The following is a 20,892-nucleotide window of genomic DNA, read 5'->3' as shown; positions in this document are numbered from 1 at the left end:
GAGCTCAGCATGTCGATACAGTTCGAGGAGCCGACGTTGTCTGGAAGCTACGATGCCGTCGGGTCCTTCCCCAAAAGTTTTGGCTACGGGCTGGAGGAAGCCGACATGATTGAGGAGAGCTCTGGGTCAGCTGACAAGCCGCGCATACTGCTGATGGGACGTCGGCGCAGCGGGAAGTCGTCCATTCAGAAGGTCAGTAATTAGTCTTTATTTACAGTCAAATGTTGTATTCCGATTAGGGATGTCCGATAATGGCTTTTTTGCCGATATCCGATAATGTCCAATTCTTAATTGCCGATACCGATATCAACCGATACCGATATATACAGTCGTGGGACACATTGTTATGCCTAATTTGGACAACCATGTATGGTGAAGATAAGGTCCTTTTTAAAAAAAAATTAATAAAATAAATTAATATCCATCCATCTTCTTCCGCTTATCCGAGGTCGGGTCGCGGGGGCAGCAGCCTAAGCAGGGAAGCCCAGACTTCCCTCTCCCCAGCCACTTCGTCCAGCTCCTCCCGGGGGATCCCGAGGCGTTCCCAGGCCAGCCTGGAGAGATAGTCTTCCCAACGTGTCCTGGGTCTTCCCTGTGGCCTCCTACCGTCCATCCATCCATCCATCTTCTTCCGCTTATCCGAGGTCGGGTCGCGGGGGCAGCAGCCTAAGCAGGGAAGCCCAGACTTCCCTCTCCCCAGCCACTTCGTCCAGCTCTTCCTGTGGGACCCCGAGGCGTTCCCAGGCCAGCCGGGAGACATAGTCTTCCCAACGTGTCCTGGGTCTTCCCCGCGGCCTCCTACCGGTCGGACGTGCCCTAAACACCTCCCTAGGGAGGCGTTCGGGTGGCATCCTGACCAGATGCCCGAACCACCTCATCTGGCTCCTCTCGATGTGGAGGAGCAGCGGCTTTACTTTGAGCTCCCCCCGGATGGCAGAGCTTCTCACCCTATCTCTAAGGGAGAGCCCCGCCACTCGGCGGAGGAAACTCATTTCGGCCGCTTGTACCCGTGATCTTGTCCTTTCGGTCATAACCCAAAGCTCATGACCATAGCTGAGGATGGGAACGTAGATCGACCGGTAAATTGAGAGCTTTGCCTTCCGGCTCAGCTCCTTCTTCACCACAACGGATCGATACAGCGTCCGCATTACTGAAGACGCCGCACCGATCCGCCTGTCGATCTCACGATCCACTCTTCCCTCACTCGTGAACAAGACTCCGAGGTACTTGAACTCCTCCACTTGGGGCAAGATCTCCTCCCCAACCCGGAGATGGCACTCCACCCTTTTCCGGGCGAGAACCATGGACTCGGACTTGGAGGTGCTGATTCTCATCCCAGTCGCTTCACACTCGGCTGCGAACCGATCCGGTGAGAGCTGAAGATCCTGGCCAGATGAAGCCATCAGGACCACATCATCTGCAAAAAGCAGAGACCTAATCCTGCAGCCACCAAACCAGATCCTCTCAACGCCATGACTGCGCCTAGAAATTCTGTCCATAAAAGTTAGTCAGTCGGGCCTCCTACCGGTAAAATATATTTATTATTACATTTATGTTATTATATTTATTATTATATTTATTTATCTTATAAAAGAAGATAAATAAATTAAACCATTTTCTTGAATAAAAAAGAAAGTACAACACTAAATTGGTGCTTGTGTGTGAATGTGAGACTGAATGTTGTCTATGGCGTCACATTAGTGCCAAAAATCCGAGCGCATAAAAACTGTTATCGCGCGCTGATTCTCCACTTCGTGCGCGCGCGACACCCTTTTGCGTGCGCGTGGAGTAGAGATGCGCGGATAGGCAATTATTTCATCCGCAACCGCATCAGAAAGTCGTCAACCATCCGCAATCCACCCGATCTAACATTTGATCAGAACCGCATCCGCCCGCACCCGCCCGTTTGTTATATATCTAATATAGACGATGCAAGGCATTAGTGAGGTTATAAAGCTTTTGCCTGTTAAAGAAAGGAGACTGATCCAATGCAGGGCAGATATTCGCGTGCCACGCTGTCACGACCCAGACGCACACCAGTGCGCAATCATATGGGAGCCGCGCTGAGCGCACCTCCAAGCGCGTCTCGCTGCCGGCGACGGCCGGGTATATGGGCCCGACGCTCCAGCGCCATCCATTTTCAGGGCTAGTTGATTCGGCAGGTGGGTTGTTACACACTCCTTAGCGGGTTCCAACTTCCATGGCCACCGTCCTGCTGTCTATATCAACCAGGGTGAGCCCCACCCCTTTCGTGAGTGCACTGCGCGCGGAGTGACCCCTGTTACGCGCCCCCGGCAACAGGGGTGGCGGGCAGGTAAGCTGCGCGCGCGCAGTGACCCCTGTTACGAGCCCCCGGCCACGGGGGTGGCGGGCAGGTAAGCTGCTTACCTGCTGCGCGTGACGCCGGCCGCGGCGAAGGCGGACGAGGCGGGGTGTCGGTGCGGTGGGCGCGGTGGTGACCCTGGACGTGCGTCGGGCCCTTCTCGCGGATCGCCTCAGCTACGGCTCCCGGTGGGGCCCTCGAGGCCCCTTCCCCCGGCGAGGCGTCCCTTCTCCGCTCCGTAAAAGTGTCCATCTCTTTTTTTTTTTTTCTGTTGTGGCATATGCTGCAGGTGCCTGCTCGTTTTTCGTATGTGGGTAACAACATTTAACTATGTATATATATTTCCCAATTGGTTTAACTGCCACCCGCCTGAATCTATTTAAAATCTAATTTTTTTTTATTTCAACCGCCCGACCCGACCCGACCCGCGGATAAAATCTAATTTTTTTAAATTTCATATGCCCGATTCGCGGATAATCCGCGGACTCCGCGGTTGTGCCCGCAAACCGCGCATCTCTAGTGTGGAGCCTTTCTGCGCGCGCGCGGTGCCTTTCTGCGCGCGCGCGGCGCCTTTCTGCGCGCTCTCTGTGTACTCCTGGCATCTCTCCTCGCGCTGTCATGTTTGTTTTTGGCACTTTGGGGGCGGGTATGCTTAGACGGCCCCTTCTTTCTGATTGGTCAGAAGAAAATTGCTGAAAAATGCTCAGAGCCAATCAGAAGTATAGCAGGGCGGGTCATCGTCAATATGTATCAAGATTTACGGAGGAAGAAGTGGATAAAAAAATGTCACGCGCTGATGAAGGTTATTTCATACCACATAAACACAATACAGGGTAATACAAAATGTGACCCAAATAAATAATAAGACAACAAACACCATAATCACATCTTTCAGCCAGAACTGGTCCACCAGCAATAACATCCAACCATAACATTATTTTATATTTTCACTTCTTCTTGAACATTTGTTTTCTAATTTATGGAATTTCTTTTGATTCAGCCATAAAATTAATGAAATAATCTTTGAATTTTCTTTTTAAAATGTTAAAAATAGCTTTTAATAATGTATTCTGAAACAGTTTAAAATAATCAGAGAACTGACTAACACTGACCCTACACAACTATGTTGCACAATTAAGTCATTTTTTTTTTAAAGCGAAAGAGGTAATTTCAACAGGTACAGCATCCTATGTCATATCTACATGTAATAAGATTTGTAACAAGGCAAACCGTTTGTAAATTGGTCGAAAATCGAGCAAGTTATGGTAATTTAATTAGTACATGTACCATTGACATCAATGTAATGATTGAGGCTAGATGTCCGAGGTAAGATGACTACAACGTTGCTACACTGGAGAATGATTGGTCATATGAAAAATGCTCACAGCCAATCAGAAAGAAGGGGCCGTCTAAGCATACCCGCCCCCAAAGTGCCAAAAAGAAACATGACAGCGCGAGGAGAGATGCCAGGAGTACACAGAGAGCGCGCAGAAAGGCGTCGCACGCGTGCAAAAAGGCACCGCGCGCGCGCGCAAAAGGATGACGATAACCGTTTTTATGCGCTCGGATTTTTGGCACTAATGTGACGCCATAGTTGTCTGTCTATCTGTGTTGGCCCTGTGATGAGGTGGCGACTTGTCCAGGGTGTACCCCGCCTTCCGCCCGAATGCAGCTGAGATAGGCTCCAGCACCCCCCGCGACCCCAAAAGGGACAAGCGGTAGAAAATGGATGGAAAAAAGAAAGTAAAACAATTTAAAAACAGTTACATAGAAACTAGTAATTAATGAAAATGAGTTAAATTAAGGTGTTAAAGGTTAGTACTATTAGTGGACCAGCAGCACGCACAATCAAGTGTGCTTACGGACTGTATCCCTTGCAGACTGTACTGATATATATTGATATATAATGTAGGAACCAGAATATTAATAACAGAAAGAAACAACCTTTTTGTGTGAATGATGGGGGAGGAAGGTTTTTTGGGTTGGTGCACTAATTGTAAGTGTATCTTGTGTTTGTTATGTTGATTTTAATTTAAAAAACCCAAACAAAACCGATACCGATAATTTACGATATTACATCGAGAGGAGCCAGATAAGGTGGTTCGGGCTTCTGGTCAGGATGCCACCCGAACGCCTCCCTCGGGAGGTGTATAGGGCACGTCCAATCGATAGGAGGCCACGGGGAAGACCCAGGACACGTTGGGAAGACTATGTCTCCCGGCTGGCCTGGGAACGCCTCGGGATCCCCCGGGAGGAGCTGGACGAAGTGGCTGGGGAGAGGAAAGTCTGGGCTTCCCTGCTTAGGCTGCTGCCCCCGCGGCCCGATCTCGGATAAGCGGAAGAAGATGGATGGATGGATGGCATTTTAAAGCATTTATCGGCCGATAATATCGCCAGGCCGATATTATCAGACATCTCTAATTTCGATGCGTTATGTTCGGTTTGTTACTACTAAAGCAGCATATTGGGAGATATGTTAGCAATTAATATGGACTCATCCGCAATGTTCTTCTTCTGTGGTTTAATGGCAGGTTACAACCCTCAATACATATTGCAATAATAATAGATTGTATTTGTAAAAAGCACTTTACATTGAGCAAACAACCTCAATGTGCTACAGTGTATTTAAAAAAAAAAAAAGGTCCATCCATCCATCTTCTTCCGCTTATCCGAGGTCGGGTCGCGGGGGCAGCAGCCTAAGCAGTAGTGATGGGTTGATGAGGCGTCATGAAGCGTTTCGACACATTGCAAAACTGTATTGATACTGTGTCACTAAATACTGACACCTGCTGGACATTAAAAATCCCTACAGGCAACCTATGGACCGACTCAACTGACACTGATTTTATGACCTAGTATATACAATAATATAAACTAGGGATGTCCGATAATGGCTTTTTGCCGATATCCGATATTGTCTTGATGTGTATATTAATATGAATATGTTGTTATTATTGACATCTCGGTTTTAAACTCAGTGACCTAGTGGTTAGAGTGTCCGCCCTGAGATCGGTTGGTCGTGAGTTCAAACCTCGGCCGAGTCATACCAAAGACTATAAAAATGGGACCCATTACCTCCCTGCTTGACACTCTGCATCAAGGGTTGGAATTGGGGGTTAAATTACCAAAAATTATTTCGGGGCGCGGCCACCGCTGCTGCTCACTGCACCCCTCACCTCCCAGGGGGTGATCAAGGGTGATGGGTCAAATGCAGAGAATAATTTCGACACACCTAGTGTGTGTGTGAGACAATCATTGGTATTTTTAACTTTAACTTGAATTGAGGGTCTTTAAACGCACCACAGTTATGTGCAATGAGATGCAAATGTGAAATTTAAACATAACTTTCTCCAATGCTGCCACAGATAGATTTTGTATGTTTTCACCTTTCTTCTATCATGCTGTGTGTGAATGCCTAAAGGTGAGTTTTGATGGCGTTATGACGTCTGTGTTGAGTGAAGTGTTCGAAGTTTAGGTCAGCCGCTATCCATTTCACATTTTTGATAGGGGGTTGAGGTAGTCTTAGACATTCTTAATATGATTTAAGCAACCTTATTAATGAACTTTAACAGCTGTATTAATGTTATATGAACATTTACTTTGTCTTTTATATAAGTTACACATTGGCAGCAGATATAATATTCTTCCCATTGTAGGTTTTTTTTAGTAATCTGTTCCAAAAGGTCAGGCAATGGGCGAATTGTACAAAAACCAAAAAAAACTGACGCAAAACAAATTTTTTATAAAATAGTCAAAGTTCTTTCCCCCCAACAAGGAAAGTAAAATAATAACAATAAAATAAAAATCATAATTTTTAATGCTGAAAACAATGTGACAATGTAAATAGTGAATTAGTTTTTTGCACATTCCGAAATGTTTTTTAATGATGCGTGAGGGCAACCTTTTGTCCTAAATGATCATTGGCTATCTTTTGCCCTTTGCCGCCCAGGTGGTTTTCCACAAAATGTCCCCCAATGAGACGCTTTTCCTGGAGAGCACCAACAAGATCTACAAAGACGACATCTCCAGCAGCTCCTTCGTCAACTTCCAGATCTGGGACTTTCCCGGCCAAGTAGACTTCTGCGACCCGACGTTCGACAGCGAAATGATCTTCAACGGCACCGGCGCTTTGATCTTTGTTATCGACGCTCAGGTGAGTCGATGTCAGAAACCCTCCTGTTCTCCGACTGATGAGCCTGAATGTGTGTCCTGTGCCCTAGGACGATTACATGGACGCTCTTGAAAAGTTACAGCTGACTGTGTCGAGAGCCTACAAAGTGAACCCCGATATCAACTTTGAGGTGTTCATCCATAAAGTCGACGGCTTGTCGGACGACCACAAAATCGAAACGCAAAGAGACATCCATCAGAGGGCCAATGATGATCTAGCAGATGCTGGCCTTGAGAAGGTTCACCTCAGGTAAGCTCCTAAAGTGGAACTTCACTTTTTATATATATATATATATATATATATATATATATATATATATATACACAGTGGGGCAAAAAAGTATTTAGTCAGCCACCGATTGTGCAAGTTCTCCCACTTAAAATGATGACAAAGGTCTGTAATTTTCATCATAGGTACACTTCAACTGTGAGAGACAGGATGTGAAAAAAAATCCAGGAATTCACATTGTAGACATTTTAAAGAATTTATTTGTAAATTATGGTGGAAAATAAGTATTTGGTCACTTCAAACAAGGAAGATCTCTGGCTCTCACAGACCTGTAACTTCTTCTTTAAGAAGCTCTTCTGTCCTCCACTTGTTACCTGTATTAATGGCATCTGTATAAAAGACACTTGTCCACAGCCTCAAACAGTCAGACTCCAAACTCCACTATGGCAAGACCAAAGAGCTGTCGAAGGACACCAGGAAAAGAATTGTAGACCTGCGCCAGACTGTGAAGAGCGAATCTACAATAGGCAAGCAGCTTGGTGTGAAAAAAAACAACTGTGGGAGCAACTATCAGAAAATGGAAGACATACAGGACCACTGATAATCTCCCTCGATCTGGGGCTCCACGCAAGATCTCATCATGTGGGGTCAAAATGATGATGAGAACGGTGAGCAAAAATCCCAGAAACACACGGGGGGACCTGGTGAATGACCTGCAGAGAGCTGGGACCAAAGTAACAAAGGTTACCATCAGTAACACACTACGCCGACAGGGAATCAAATCCTGCAGTGCCAAACGTGTCCCCCTGCTTAAGCCAGTGCAAGTCCAGGCCCGTCTGAAGTTTGCCAGAGAGCACATGGATGATACAGCAGAGGATTGGGAGAATGTCATGTGGTCAGATGAAACCAAAATAGAACTTTTTGGTATAAACTCAACTCCTCGTGTTTTGAGGAAGAAGAATACTGAGTTGCATCCCAAGAACACCAGACCTACTGTGAAGCATGGGGGTGGAAACATCATGCTTTGGGGCTGTTTTTCTGCTAAGGGGACAGGCCGACTGATCCGTGTTAAGGAAAGAATGAACGGGGCCATGTATGGTGAGATTTTGAGCCAAAACCTCCTTCCATCAGTGAGAGCTTTGAAGATGAAACGTGGCTGGGTCTTCCAGCATGACAATGATCCCAAACACACCGCCCGGGCAACGAAGGAGTGGCTCCGTAAGAAGCATTTGAAAGTCCTGGAGTGGCCTAGCCAGTCTCCAGACCTCAACCCCATAGAAAATCTGGGGAGGGAGTTGAAAGTCCGTGTTGCTCGGCGACAGCCCCAAAACATCACTGCTCTCGGGAAGATCTGCATGGAGGAATGGGCCAAAATACCAGCTACTGTGTGTGCAAACCTGGTAAAGACCTATAGTAATCGTTTGACCTCTGTTATTGCCAACAAAGGTTATATTACAAAGTATTGAGTTGAATTTTTGTTATTGACCAAATACTTATTTTCCACCATAATTTACAAATAAATTCTTTAAAAATACTACAATGTGAATTCCTGGATTTTTTTCCCACATTCTGTCTCTCACAGTTGAAGTGTACCTATGATGCAAATTACAGACCTCTGTCATCATTTTAAGTGGGAGAACTTGCACAATTGGTGGCTGGCTAAATACTTTTTTGCCCCACTGTGTATATATATATATATAATTAATGCATTCTAACTCGTAAATAAAAGTCTGCTAACAGCAGAGTTAATGAGAGTCCCTCTGTTCCGCCCTTAAAGCCCTTTAAATAACCATCCCAAAAGCATTTTGTGACTTGAATATGAACCAAGTATTAGTGATATTGTATTATAAATGCTAACGGACACAAAGTATTTATAGTGGTGTCATGATTACACAGAGCTAATTATGTGTTGACATCATCAGCTGGTGAGCTGCTTACTCGCCTCAGTGCTCGTGAAAGTATATTCTATATTAGCCCTGGGCAATTATTTTGACTCGGAGGGCCAAATTTAGAGAAAAAAATGTGTCTGGGGCCGGTATATCTGATTTTTAGGAACACTAATACAAAACCTCCCAATAATGTCTGAACGTTATGACAGACCGTCTTAAATAAATGGGGCGGTATAGCTCGGTTGATAGAGTGACCGTGCCAGCAACTTGAGGGTTGCAGGTTCGATCCCCGCTTCCGCCATCCTAGTCACTGCCGTTGTGTCCTTGGGCAAGACACTTTACCCACCTGCTCCCAGTGCCACCCACACTGGTTTAAATGTAACTTAGATATTGGGTTTCACTATGTAAAGCGCTTTGAGTCACTAGAGAAAAGCGCTATATAAATATAAATTCACTTCACACTTCACTTCAAATGACTGAATGGAATTTAAAATTTTTTACTGAATGAGACACCCAGAATGTACATGAAAATAAAGAATGTGGGATTTACAATATTAACTATGAACGATAAAACACTGAATATTGACAACATATGAACGTCACACTCCCTCTCGATCGACATATTTTACATTCAAGCAAAATGCAACAAACACAGGACAATGACCCTAAACACACGTCAGAAGTGGTAAAGGAAAGGCTAAATCAGGCTAGAATGAAGGTTTTAGAATGGCCTTCCCAAAGTCCTGACTTAAACGTGCGGACAATGCTGAAGAAACAAGTCCATGTCGGAAAACCAAGACATTTAGCTGAACTGCACCAATTTTGTCAAGAGGAGTGATCAAAAATTCAAGCAGAAGCTTGTGGATGGCTACCAAAAGCGCCTTATTGCAGTGAATCTTGCCAAGGGACATGTAAGCAAATATTAACATTGCTGTATGTATACTTTTGACCCAGCACATTTGCTCATATTTTCAGTAGACCCATAATAAATTCATAAAAAAACCAAATTTCATAAATGTTTTTTGTGGCAAACAAGTATGTGCTCCAATCACTCTATCACAAAAAAATAAGAGTTGTAGAAATTACTGGAAACTCAAGACAGCCATGACATTACGTTCTTTACAAGTGTATGTAAACTGTTGTCCACGACTGTATATATTTGGTGTCTGGAATGGATATATTAGATTAACGTGGTTTCTTATTGGCAAAATTGCTTAGTTTATTTGTATGGTTGAGTCTCCGTGGGGACCGAGGTGTACATGTTCCGCTTTTGCTACATCGCAGTTCGGTTTGACTTACGGCCCTTCTGAAATGCTGATGAAGTTAACGATTTCCTGTACATGCTCACTGAGATCAGCATTACGTCTTGTGTTGCCATTTAGAAAAATTGTAAATGCTACCGTTGTTAATATTACCTCACTTTTCCTCCCCAGCTTCTACCTGACCAGCATTTACGACCACTCCATATTTGAGGCCTTCAGCAAAGTGGTCCAGAAGCTCATCCCCCAGCTGCCGACGTTGGAGAACCTCCTGAACATATTCATATCTGTACGTCCCTCTTCCTACATTTCCTGGTTCTTTTTCTGTTCTTCAACGCCTGATTATTCTGTTTGCAGCACTCTGGGATTGAGAAAGCCTTCCTGTTTGACGTCGTCAGCAAGATTTACATCGCCACCGACAGCTCCCCTGTGGACATGCAGTCCTACGAGCTCTGCTGCGACATGATCGACGTCGTTATTGACGTCTCCTGTATTTACGGGTGATGAGACCAACACTTCTTATCTTCTGACTTCACCGACGCTTGCGTTCTTTGAGCAGATTAAAGCATTCGTCGTCCCTTCGCAGGCTGCTGGACGATGGCAGCGGCTGCGCGTACGACAAGGAGTCTTTGGCCATCATCAAGCTGAACAACACCACAGTGCTTTATTTGAAAGAGGTCACCAAGTTCCTCGCTCTTGTTTGCATACTCAGAGAGGAGAGCTTTGAGAGGAAAGGTAAATGGTTGGAATGCTTTTAGCTGTCGTATTGCAACACAGGGGTGTCCAAACCTTGCTCTTCATGGGCTGCATGCTGACAACAAACTTAGACACATTTTAATGATCCACAAGGGAAATTGTTCCACACAGAAGCTCAGTTACAAAGGATGGAAAGGATAATACACACAAGGACACAAAAAGAGGGCGAAAACAAAAAGTATAAAGTAGACCTAAAAATGTACCATCGTAGCAATTTAAATACAACATATATGTAATATTTACATATGTACAGTACAGGCCAAAAGTTTGGACACACGGTCTCATTTCAATGCGTTTTCTTTATTTTCATGACTATTTACCAGGGATGATGTTTGTTAAGAAATTATCGATTTGGATGCCATTATCGAATCCTCTTATAGAACCGATTCCTTATCGATTCTCTTATCGAATACAGATATGTTGTTGTATATGGAAAAAAAAACCCCACAATACTCTGTTTAACAAATGCTCATTTTTATTTTTTAAGAAAAAAAAAAAAAAAATAAATAAATATTGACTTTTACCCCCCCAAAAAATCATCTTGCATCTTGCAAGCACTAGTTTATTAGACAGAACTGCAAACTCTGGAGTGGTGTAGGCTACAAGATACCAGAGGTGGGTAGTAACGCGCTACATTTACTCCGTTACATCTACTTGAGTAACTTTAGGGATAAATTGTACTTCTAAGAGTAGTTTTAATGCAACATACTTTTACTTTTACTTAAGTATATTTATAGAGAAGGAACGCTACTTTTACTCCGCTACTTTTATCTACATTCAGCTCGCTACTCGCTACTAATTTTTATCGATCTGTTAATGCACGCTTTGTTTGTTTTGGTCTGTCAGACAGACCTTCAAAGTGCCTGCCTTACTGGTGACGTTTCACTTCGTTCCACCAATCAGATGCAGTCACTGGTGACGTTGGACCAATCAAACAGAGCCAGGTGGTCACATGACCTGACTTAAACAAGTTGAAAAACTTATGGGGGTGTTACCATTTAGTGGTCAATTGTACGGAATGTGTACTGTACTGTGCAATCTAATAATAAAAGTTCCAATCAATGAATCAAAAGTGTGAAGGAAAAAAGATACTTTTTTATTCCAACCATACATCCCGTCAAAAGCCTAAAGACTGACCGCACATGAGGACGTTCCTGTCTTCACAATAAAAGTGCCGCTCCATCGTGCCTGCGCTTTCAAAACAAGAGTCTCCGAAAGCCAGCGCAAACAAGCTAGCAAGCTACGGAGTTTGACGCCAATATATTTCTTGTAAAGTGTATAAAAACGAATATGGAAGCTGGACAAATAAGATGCCAAAAACTCACCACTTTCATGTGGTATTAGACAGAAAGGAGGAACTTTTCTTCTCCTCCATTTGAAAACGTGGACGTTATCATCACGACTGTCTGATTACAATCAACGCAAGTCATCAGAATCAGGTAATACACCAACTTATATTCTTGTCTTCATGAAAGAAAGGAATCTATATGTTAAACATGCATGTATATTCATTAAAACACCTTTAACATGTAAACAAAAACAGCAAAATAAATAAATATAAATTATATACTGTATATATCAATGTATATGTATGTATATATCAATGTATATGTATGTATATATATATATATATATATATATATGTATATGTATGTATATATATATATATATATGAGTGTGTATGTTACTCATCAGTTACTCAGTACTTGAGTAGTTTTTTCACAACATACTTTTTACTTTTACTCAAGTAAATATTTGGATGACTACTCCTTACTTTTACTTGAGTAATAAATCTCTAAAGTAACAGTACTCTTACTTGAAACTTGAATATAAAACATGTTTTCAGTTTTTTCACCTTTTTTTGTTAAGTACATAACTCCACATGTGTTCATTCATAGTTTTGATGCCTTCAGTGACAATCTACAATGTAAATAGTCATGAAAATTAAAGAAAACGCATTGGATGAGAAGGTGTGTCCAAACTTTTGGCCTGTACTGTATACAGTAAATAATATATACAATATATATATAACAATCCCAATTACCATGTACAATATTATAGTATATGTTACAGCTGCAGCAAAAAAAGGCAGCATAAATAAAGAGTAGATCCAGCAAAAAATATACATTTTAAACAAAAAGGGGTATCTTTTCATAGTTTTCCTTTTTTGAAGTTAAGTGAATTATATTTATATAGCGCTTTTCTCCAGTGACTCAAAGCGCTTTTACATAGTGAAACCCAATATCTAAGTTACATTTAAACCAGTGTGGGTGGCACTGGGAGCAGGTGGGTAAAGTGTCTTGCCCTAGGACACAACGGCAGTGACTAGGATGGCGGAAGCGGGGATCGAACCTGGAACCCTCAAGTTGCTGGCACGGCCACTCTACCAACCGAGCTATACCGCCCCAAACATCCATCCATCCATTTCTACCGCTTATTCCCTTAGGCTCCAGCGCCCCCCGCGACCCCAATCTCAGCTACAATCGGGCGGAAGGCGGGGTACACCCTGGACAAGTCGCCACCTCATTGCAGGGCCAACACAGATAGACAGACAACAGTCACACTCACATTCACACACTAGGGCCAATTTTAGTGTTGCCAATCAACTTATCCCCAAGTGCATGTCTTTGGAAGTGGGAGGAAGCCGGGGTACCCGGAGGGAACCCACGCAGTCACGGGGAGGACATGCAAACTCCACACAGAAAGATCCCGAGCCCGGGATTGAACCCAAGACTACTCAGGACCTTTGTATTGTGAGGCAGATGCACTAACCCCTCCTCCACCGTGCTGCCCCCGCCCCAAACAAACAAGCTAAAACCAACCAAAAGTGAGGGATGTTGGACTTCTGGGTGACATGACCCTCACTCTAACCCTTACAGGTGGACTTTGTGTCCATTCATGGAATCACACACTTGCCGTTTAGTTCCTTGTTGGAGAACAGAAAGTAGTGTAAAGCGGGGCACACACCAAGACAATCGTAGGGCTATTTAAAATAGTTGAAGATTTGACGATTCAGACTTTTCTTTTTTTTTTTTTTTTTTTCCTGTTATGCAAAACTACATCTTCTTACCTATCGGTACCTGTTTTTGTGTTTTCGGGGTCTGCATAATTGCCGAATATTTGAAATTAAATTTGAGAAGTCAGCGGATATCTCCATAAATGGTAGAGATTTACTTTGTGCAAGTCCCAGGCATGTGAAATGTCCGGCGGAATTTGTGTTTTTAAACATTCATTTTCGCGCTAAAACATCACTTACGTTTTTTTAAAATTAAATATCTAAAAAATAGGATTCATAGCCGTAGGTCAGGGGTGCTCAATACGTCGATCGCGATCTACCAGTCGATCGCAAAGGTAGTATTGGTAGATCGCATTACATTATTTAAAAAAATAAAAAAATATATATATATTTTTTTCTTTTTTTTTTTTTGGTGTCCTGTCCAGCTTCTCAGGCAAATCATATAGTTGATGTAGATGCCCATTTCGGCTGTTCAGGTTTACTTTACAAAAGAGAAGTGTAGGATACTTCTCTTGTTGCCTTATTTGTATTTGACTTTATTAAATGTATTTATATTATCATTTAGTGCAGCCGGGCCGGAGCAGGAGGGGATAGAAAGAGAAAAAAAAGAAGACAGAGGGGGAAATTGTGGGGATAAGAGGGGGATTAGACAGAGAGGCAAATAACAACAACAACAATAGAGCAACATCAGCAAATACGACATGTACAAATATGATGGTAAAAGAAATAGCAAATAAGCAGTTAGCGAAAAATAAAAAATAATACAGAAATGACAATGAGCATTATTACACTACAAATGGATCAATACAAATACCAATAGAAATAGCGCTATTGATAATGAACAATACCAATAATTTACCTTTATTATCAACAATACAGTTGTTTAAATGCAACAATACATATACGTAATGATAACTTGAGAAACGAAAGAATGCAGAAAAATGGAGGGGGAGAAAGAGAAGCAACCTACATTAACCTTGTAGATTGTTATAGTCACAATAGGTTAAGCTTTGTCAGTGTGCCGTGTGTTACACCCAGTTTACCCTAGGGCAGGGGTGCTCATTACGTCGATCGCGAGCTACCGGTCGATCTCGGAGGGTGTGTCAGTCGATCACCAGCCAGGCATTAAAAAAATAGTCCTAAAAATGAGCGATCATAAATCTTCACAATGACGTCATTTTCGTCACTTGATTGACATTCACGGCACCCGAGGGTCTTCTGAGATGACACTGGCTGCTGCCAGCTCATTAAAATTACCGACTGGAAGGCGAGAAACACTTTATTTCAACAGACTCTGGCGCCGTACCTGTCGTCAAAACTCCAAAGACCGACTGCACAGTTGCACAGTTGCGCTAACAAAATAGGAGTCTCAGAAAGATGCCGTGCACAAGCTAGCAAGCTACGGAGTTTGCCGACAATGTATTTCTTGTAAAGTGTATACAAAGGAGTACGGAAGCTGGACAAATAAGATGCCAAAAACCAACCACTTTCATGTGGTATTGGACAGAAAGGAGGACTTTTTTTCTCCTCCATTCGAAAATGCGGACCTTATCAGCACCACTGTCTGATTCCTATCAATGCAAGTCATCAGAATCAGGTAATACACCAACTTATATTCTTGTCTTCATGAAAGAAAGGAATCTATATGTGTTAAACATGCTTGTATTATCTTTAAACACCTTTAACTTATTAACAATATTAACTATATGTGTTAAACATGCTTGTATTATCTTTAAGCACCTTTAACTTGTTAACAATATTAACTATATGTATTAAACATTCTTGTATTATCATTAAACACCTTTAATTTTTTAACAATAGTAACTATGTGTTAAACATGCTTGTATTATCATTAAACACCTTTAACTTGTTAACAATATTAACTATATGTATTTAACATGCTTGTATTATCATTAAACACCTTTAATTTTTTAACAATATTAACTATATGAGTTAAACATGCTTTCATTATCTTTAAACACCCTTTACTTGTTAACAATATTAACTATATGTATTAAACATACTTGTATTATCATTAAACACCTTTAATTTATTAACTATATGTGTTAAACATGCTTGCATTATCATTAAACACCTCTAACTTGTTAACAAAAACATATATTTCATAAATAAGTAAATATAAATTATATATATGAATGAGGTAGATCCCCATGACTTGATCAATTGAAAAGTAGCTCGCCTGCAGAAAAAGTGTGAGCACCCCTGCCGTAGGTATTCGCTGTTCCTCTTGCTGACATGCCGCACTGAATGGCTGCCAGTACGCATCATCTGGCTAACTTGTCGTCGCCTTCGTTCACACGCCGAGCCACAATGTCGACGGTTTTCTACTTTGCTGCTAATCATATTTGGATGATTACAATCTGAACACTGTTAGTTCCAAACCAGTTGTAGTTCTTGAGTATTTATTAGTACCGGTAGTCAGTGAGAAGGTATATTTTTGACTGATGTAAAACTGTGGTCACAACACCGGAAGTATCTTACCTGAGGAGGCGTGGCTATTGAATAGATTTGCCAAATGGGAAACCTTTTCTAAGTTTTAAAACTTTACATTACATTTACAATGATAATAAATTTGGTAAATTATCTACTAAAAAAACTAAGATGTATGTGTCAAAAAGACAACCAAAAGAGGTTGATGGATGAGAATAAATCTAAATGTAAAATACAATGTAGAAATGCACCCAATTGCAGGAAATGTGGTCTTCATTTTTAAAATGTTCTCTCTCGCTTGGCAGAACTTCTCCTTTCTTTTTGTCAGTTTTCTTTTTTTCCCCCCCCTCTCAAAGGGTGTTCACATGCCTCAAGTCCGCCATTTTAGTCTGACGCTTTTTCCCTATCCTCTTGTTGTGGGGCAGACTGGCTCGTACAGGCACATGCATCCTCCGCTGTTGCCATTTCTAATACAAAGTAGCGTATACTTTGAACTTATATCTGCCAATAGACTCACCTTGGAAGCGCTTAAAACTACAGCATGGCTGACGGAGAGAAGACGCAGTCAAAGTGGAGGCACGTAAATAAGACCGCCCAAAAATGACGCATATTACATGTTAAGTAGACCACAAGGAAATGTTTTAAATGTAGAAAAAAAAAATTATAACATGACCCCTTTAAACCTCGTGTTGGGAGGATAAATTGATTACGTTCAGGGATGTAACTATAGTAAAATTTCATAACATGGTTATCGTCACCAAAATGATCACTGTTATTATTATCATCATCGCGTATTGTTGAATGTGTTACACAGACACTGAAATCTTTTGACCATTTTTAAAAAAATAACTAAAATAGACGCATTTTCAGAAAACTAACTATTTTGCTTTTTCCCCCTGTTTTTACTAATACCAATACTTCTGACTTGAAATGTCATGATCATTGAATACTTTTGGGAAGTCACTTCTAGTTAGTGATATATGATTATGAAAACAGAGGAAACATATGTTCAACAAATTTAAAATAAATTTCATAACTAAATGTAAATATCTAAAACAATGTAATAGCAGATGCATACAAAAAATATCCCTTATTTCGTTCTTTACACACAATTGTTTTAAAAAAATTCCCAATTCCAAAATAACAAAAAAAAAGCAACAATGTAACAAAATTAGAAAATGTAAACACAACCACTAAAATACCTAGAATTACATGCAGATATTTGTAAAACAAAATAAAAGTAAATAATGTCAGTAGAGTAGGCAGGTCGCATAAATTCTGAGGAAAATAGAGTAATTTGTTGAACGTATAGAAGAGAAACTGCAACAAAATTATCGTTCCCACCATGCTAGCATTGGTCTGATACCAATACCCACCATGGTATCGATATTTCGATCGATACGCCCCCTCCTATAGATCGTGTTTTTTCGTGGGAGATTTCAGGCTTGGATGACTTGAGTCAAGCTCGGTGGTGGGACAGAATCTGAGTTAGTATCATCTTGGCACACATAAAGAACCAAACCGCTCAATGCCTAATTATAACAGGTAAAAACATCTCTTAAGATTTAGAAAATCTTTTCGTGTGAACCAGCCTTTAAAAGTAGTAAACAGTTGGACGGCCAAATTAATTTTAGCTTCATCCTGAAATTTCACCTAAAAGCCCAAACATCGCTGAATTGTGTGAGTCGTGTATTTTTGAAGAAAAACAGCCTGTATACTTTTGTGTATTTATTAGAGCTGTCCAAGTTAGTGTTAACGCATGCGATTAATCACAAAAAACATTATCCCGTTAATTGCCTCCGTTAACTGAATATTTTTTAATATTAAAAAAAAGTTAAAAAATATTCAGTTATAGGCTGGACTCCAGGGAGAGGGTCCAGACTGAGACCAAGGGAAAAAAAAACCTCATAGCCATAGCACATAAACATTTTACATAGAATCAACAAAACTTGCAACTCCACTAAGGAAGCCCCGAATCGGTAAAAATGTATGACAATGTAGCAGTGACGTGCGGTGAGGTTCATGACTGGTGAGGCACTGACTTCATCACAGTCAGATTTACAAACATATGAACCCTAAAGAGTATCTTATTCACCATTTGATTGGCAGCAGTTAACGGGTTATGTTTAAAAGCTCATACCAGCATTCTTCCCTGCTTGGCACTCAGCATCAAGGGTTGGAATTGGGGGTTTAAATCACCAACAATTATTCCCGGGTGCGGCGCCGCTGCTGCCCACTGCTCCCCTCACATCCCAGGGGGTGAGCAAGAGGATGGGTCAAATGCAGAGGACAAATTTCACCACACCTAGTGTGTGTGTGACAATCATTGGTACTTTAACTTAACTTTAACTTTACACATACAAACTGTAGTACACAAAAAAGCACATTTAATAAAAAAAACATTATTATGGTCTAACCTTTACTTATAAGTGCGGGAACAGTGGTGTTGGTGTTGGAGGAGTTGTGAATGAATGAAATATGAAATCCGTGCTGCAGTCTGCAGGTGTACCTAATGTTGTGTCCCTGCAGTCGTTCACGGCTCCTCCGGCGCGAGCAATGTTGTTTTTGCACTTTTTGGCTTCTTGTTAAGTGACTTTTTTTGGGTGGATTCGGTCTTGCACGTGGAGGGTTTGGGTGTGGGCTTTGGTTGGTGTGGCGCTCCCGTCGGGGGGTGCAGTCTGCGGCGGAGGTGCATTAACCGGCACCAGGAGGCGGGATTACGCGAGCCTCACCCAGTGCGTCTTCGCAGCAGTTTTATGATTGCTCAGCACAAGAAATACGTTACACACATACAGTTGTTGACAAAATACACTGTACATTATATACCTCAGCTAACTAAACTATGGAAATGTATAATATATTTCATATAACAATACGGTCTCACTGCACAGCAGGCCAGCAGTTAGCCGAGTCCTTCCATGTTGAGGCACTGAGTGACGTGCCTCAACTGGCTGCTGTTCACCGCACCGTCTCTTCTCAGTATTTGAACGGCAAATGTGAAAATTCAGCGATTTTGAATAAAAAATAATCTAAAACTGGTGAAGTTAAATGGAAAATAACTTTATAGTATAATCACTGGATACATATAACAATTTAATTAATTTTTTTTCTTTTTACATTTTTTTCTTTCCATGATGGCAGGTGAGGCCCCGCCTCACCTGCCTCTAGTGACCGCACGTCACTGCAATGTAGTAATAATAATAATAATAATATGAGTAAAATGTACAGCATGCATGTACCCTCCATCATTTTTTACATGTTTATGTCTGTATAATTCACTGATGTTTTTTGCAAAGCGTTAAGATATCGCACTTTGTTCGGTGGTCCTCAAACGCACCACAGCAAATGACTTTTTCCTGACTCATCAATAAATCTGTTAATCGATCATCTTACGCTCGTTTGGACACCCCTGCTTTATTATACAGATGTCAAAACAAAGCCTCAGACAATGCAAGCTGTACCCACCGCATGTGCTCTCTCTCTCTCTCTCCGCAGGTCTCATAGAGTACAATTTCCACTGCTTCCGAAAAGCCATCTTTGAAGTGTTTGAAGTCGCCGCCTCCACTCAAGGCGCAGTCCTGAAGCGGGCGGACTCGTCCAGCAACAACCTCAAATATGGCGTGCTCAATGGAAACGGCCTGTGAACGTTAACAGTTCGGATGTGGGGAGAAATGTGCCAAACTCCAAGCATACTTGACATATTTTGGCCCGCTTACGATGCATAATCCTTGCCAGAAGGCAGATATCAGATTGACTTACCTACTCAACCGGTTTGTTTTAATATTTGTGGGCCAGCTGAGTGTTTTGTATTGTTGAAATATTGAACTAAATGGGCCTCAAGCCTCGTATTTGTGTGACGTCTCCTATTAATACATGGGGAGGCTTTTTTTTTTTTATTGAAATCGTTTTTTTTTGGTCAGGTTTTCTTGCCCAAAAGGAATTTACAGAAACCATAATGATTGTTTTTTTATTGTACATATTTTCTTTTAATAAAATGTTTCTATTTTGATGATTAAAACGTAACCGTTGCATTTTTACACAAAGTGAAACAAAAATTATAAATGTATTCGAGTGCAGAAGAATTGGTTCACCCTGCATGTTTAACCAATTCAAGATTAACTGACAAATTGTGATTTATAATATTAATCATGTGGTTCTTTTTGCAGTGTTTTTAAGTCTTGTCAGGCTGTAATGTGTATATTAGGGCACTAGATGGCAGCATAGTTACACCTTTTTGCATTGCTCTTTTTTTCATACCCTGCATGTAACAATCCACATATTTTCTTTTGTAAAGGAGCCTGCAAATGTCTCCTGCACAGTACAATTTAAATGTTAGAATTAATGTTCTTGTGTGCAGGTTTAATCGATTCGATTGTACTGGACCCATCCGAATCGACGGAAGAGTCTGCCTTCATTTTGTGGGAACTCCCCCTCAAGGTGCAAAAAAGGGAGGAAAAGGGGCGGGGTTTAAGGGAATGCATAACTTTTTTTTTTTTTTTTTTTTTTTTTTTTTTTAAACATCAGTCACACATGCTTGCTTCAGTCAGTGGAACTCATGTTGCTTTAAGGCTGTAGGAGCACACGCAGGATTTTAACCCTTTGTCACTTGTGTCTGCAGAGAGCCACAAGTGGGAAAAGATCTGAGGAGGGCCCAGCATCTTTCTGCCAGCTGCTGATGTGCGTGGAAGGGTAAGTCCCACCACAGTGCTCATATCTATTGACCTTATCATGTGGATGATGGTACTTTTTTGTTCAGAGCTTGCATACTGAACTGTCAGCTTTATTTGAAATGACCGAAT

The 20,892-nt window shown here is 41.6% G+C and overlaps 2 protein-coding genes across 2 annotated transcripts in view; both read left to right on the top strand.

Annotated features, from left to right (window-relative positions):
- Nucleotides 1-9: 9 nt before the first annotated feature.
- Nucleotides 10-20,116, top strand: LOC133621218 (ras-related GTP-binding protein C-like). The gene is made up of 7 exons (XM_061983193.1): nucleotides 10-192; nucleotides 6,273-6,476; nucleotides 6,544-6,743; nucleotides 10,045-10,159; nucleotides 10,228-10,370; nucleotides 10,457-10,605; nucleotides 19,589-20,116. Exons 1-7 carry the CDS (start codon nucleotides 10-12, stop codon nucleotides 19,735-19,737), a joined length of 1,143 nt encoding a protein of 380 aa, XP_061839177.1. The 3' UTR covers nucleotides 19,738-20,116.
- Nucleotides 20,117-20,634: 518 nt separating this feature from the next.
- LOC133621220 (four and a half LIM domains protein 3-like) overlaps nucleotides 20,635-20,892 on the top strand; it is a 68,968-nt gene continuing 68,710 nt past the window's right edge. Inside the window, exon 1 of the mRNA XM_061983197.1 lies at nucleotides 20,635-20,782. The gene's annotated coding sequence lies outside the window, so the exon portion shown is untranslated. The remainder of the gene's footprint in view (nucleotides 20,783-20,892) is intronic.

The sequence above is a fragment of the Nerophis lumbriciformis genome, linkage group LG21 (assembly GCF_033978685.3).
Source record: "Nerophis lumbriciformis linkage group LG21, RoL_Nlum_v2.1, whole genome shotgun sequence".
In the NCBI taxonomy this organism is placed as follows: domain Eukaryota; kingdom Metazoa; phylum Chordata; class Actinopteri; order Syngnathiformes; family Syngnathidae; genus Nerophis; species Nerophis lumbriciformis.
The sequence above is the reverse complement of the archived record's forward strand: the minus strand, read 5'-3'. Positions and strand labels throughout refer to the sequence as shown.

Bases quoted from the DNA above. Each gene is read 5' to 3' on its own strand.
- LOC133621218 (XM_061983193.1), top strand. From the start codon at position 10: ATGTCGATACAGTTCGAGGAGCCGACGTTGTCTGGAAGCTACGATGCC. The intron at 10,160-10,227 runs GTACGTCCCTCT...TTCTGTTTGCAG, and splicing joins TCCTGAACATATTCATATCT to CACTCTGGGATTGAGAAAGC. The intron at 10,371-10,456 runs GTGATGAGACCA...GTCCCTTCGCAG, and splicing joins GACGTCTCCTGTATTTACGG to GCTGCTGGACGATGGCAGCG.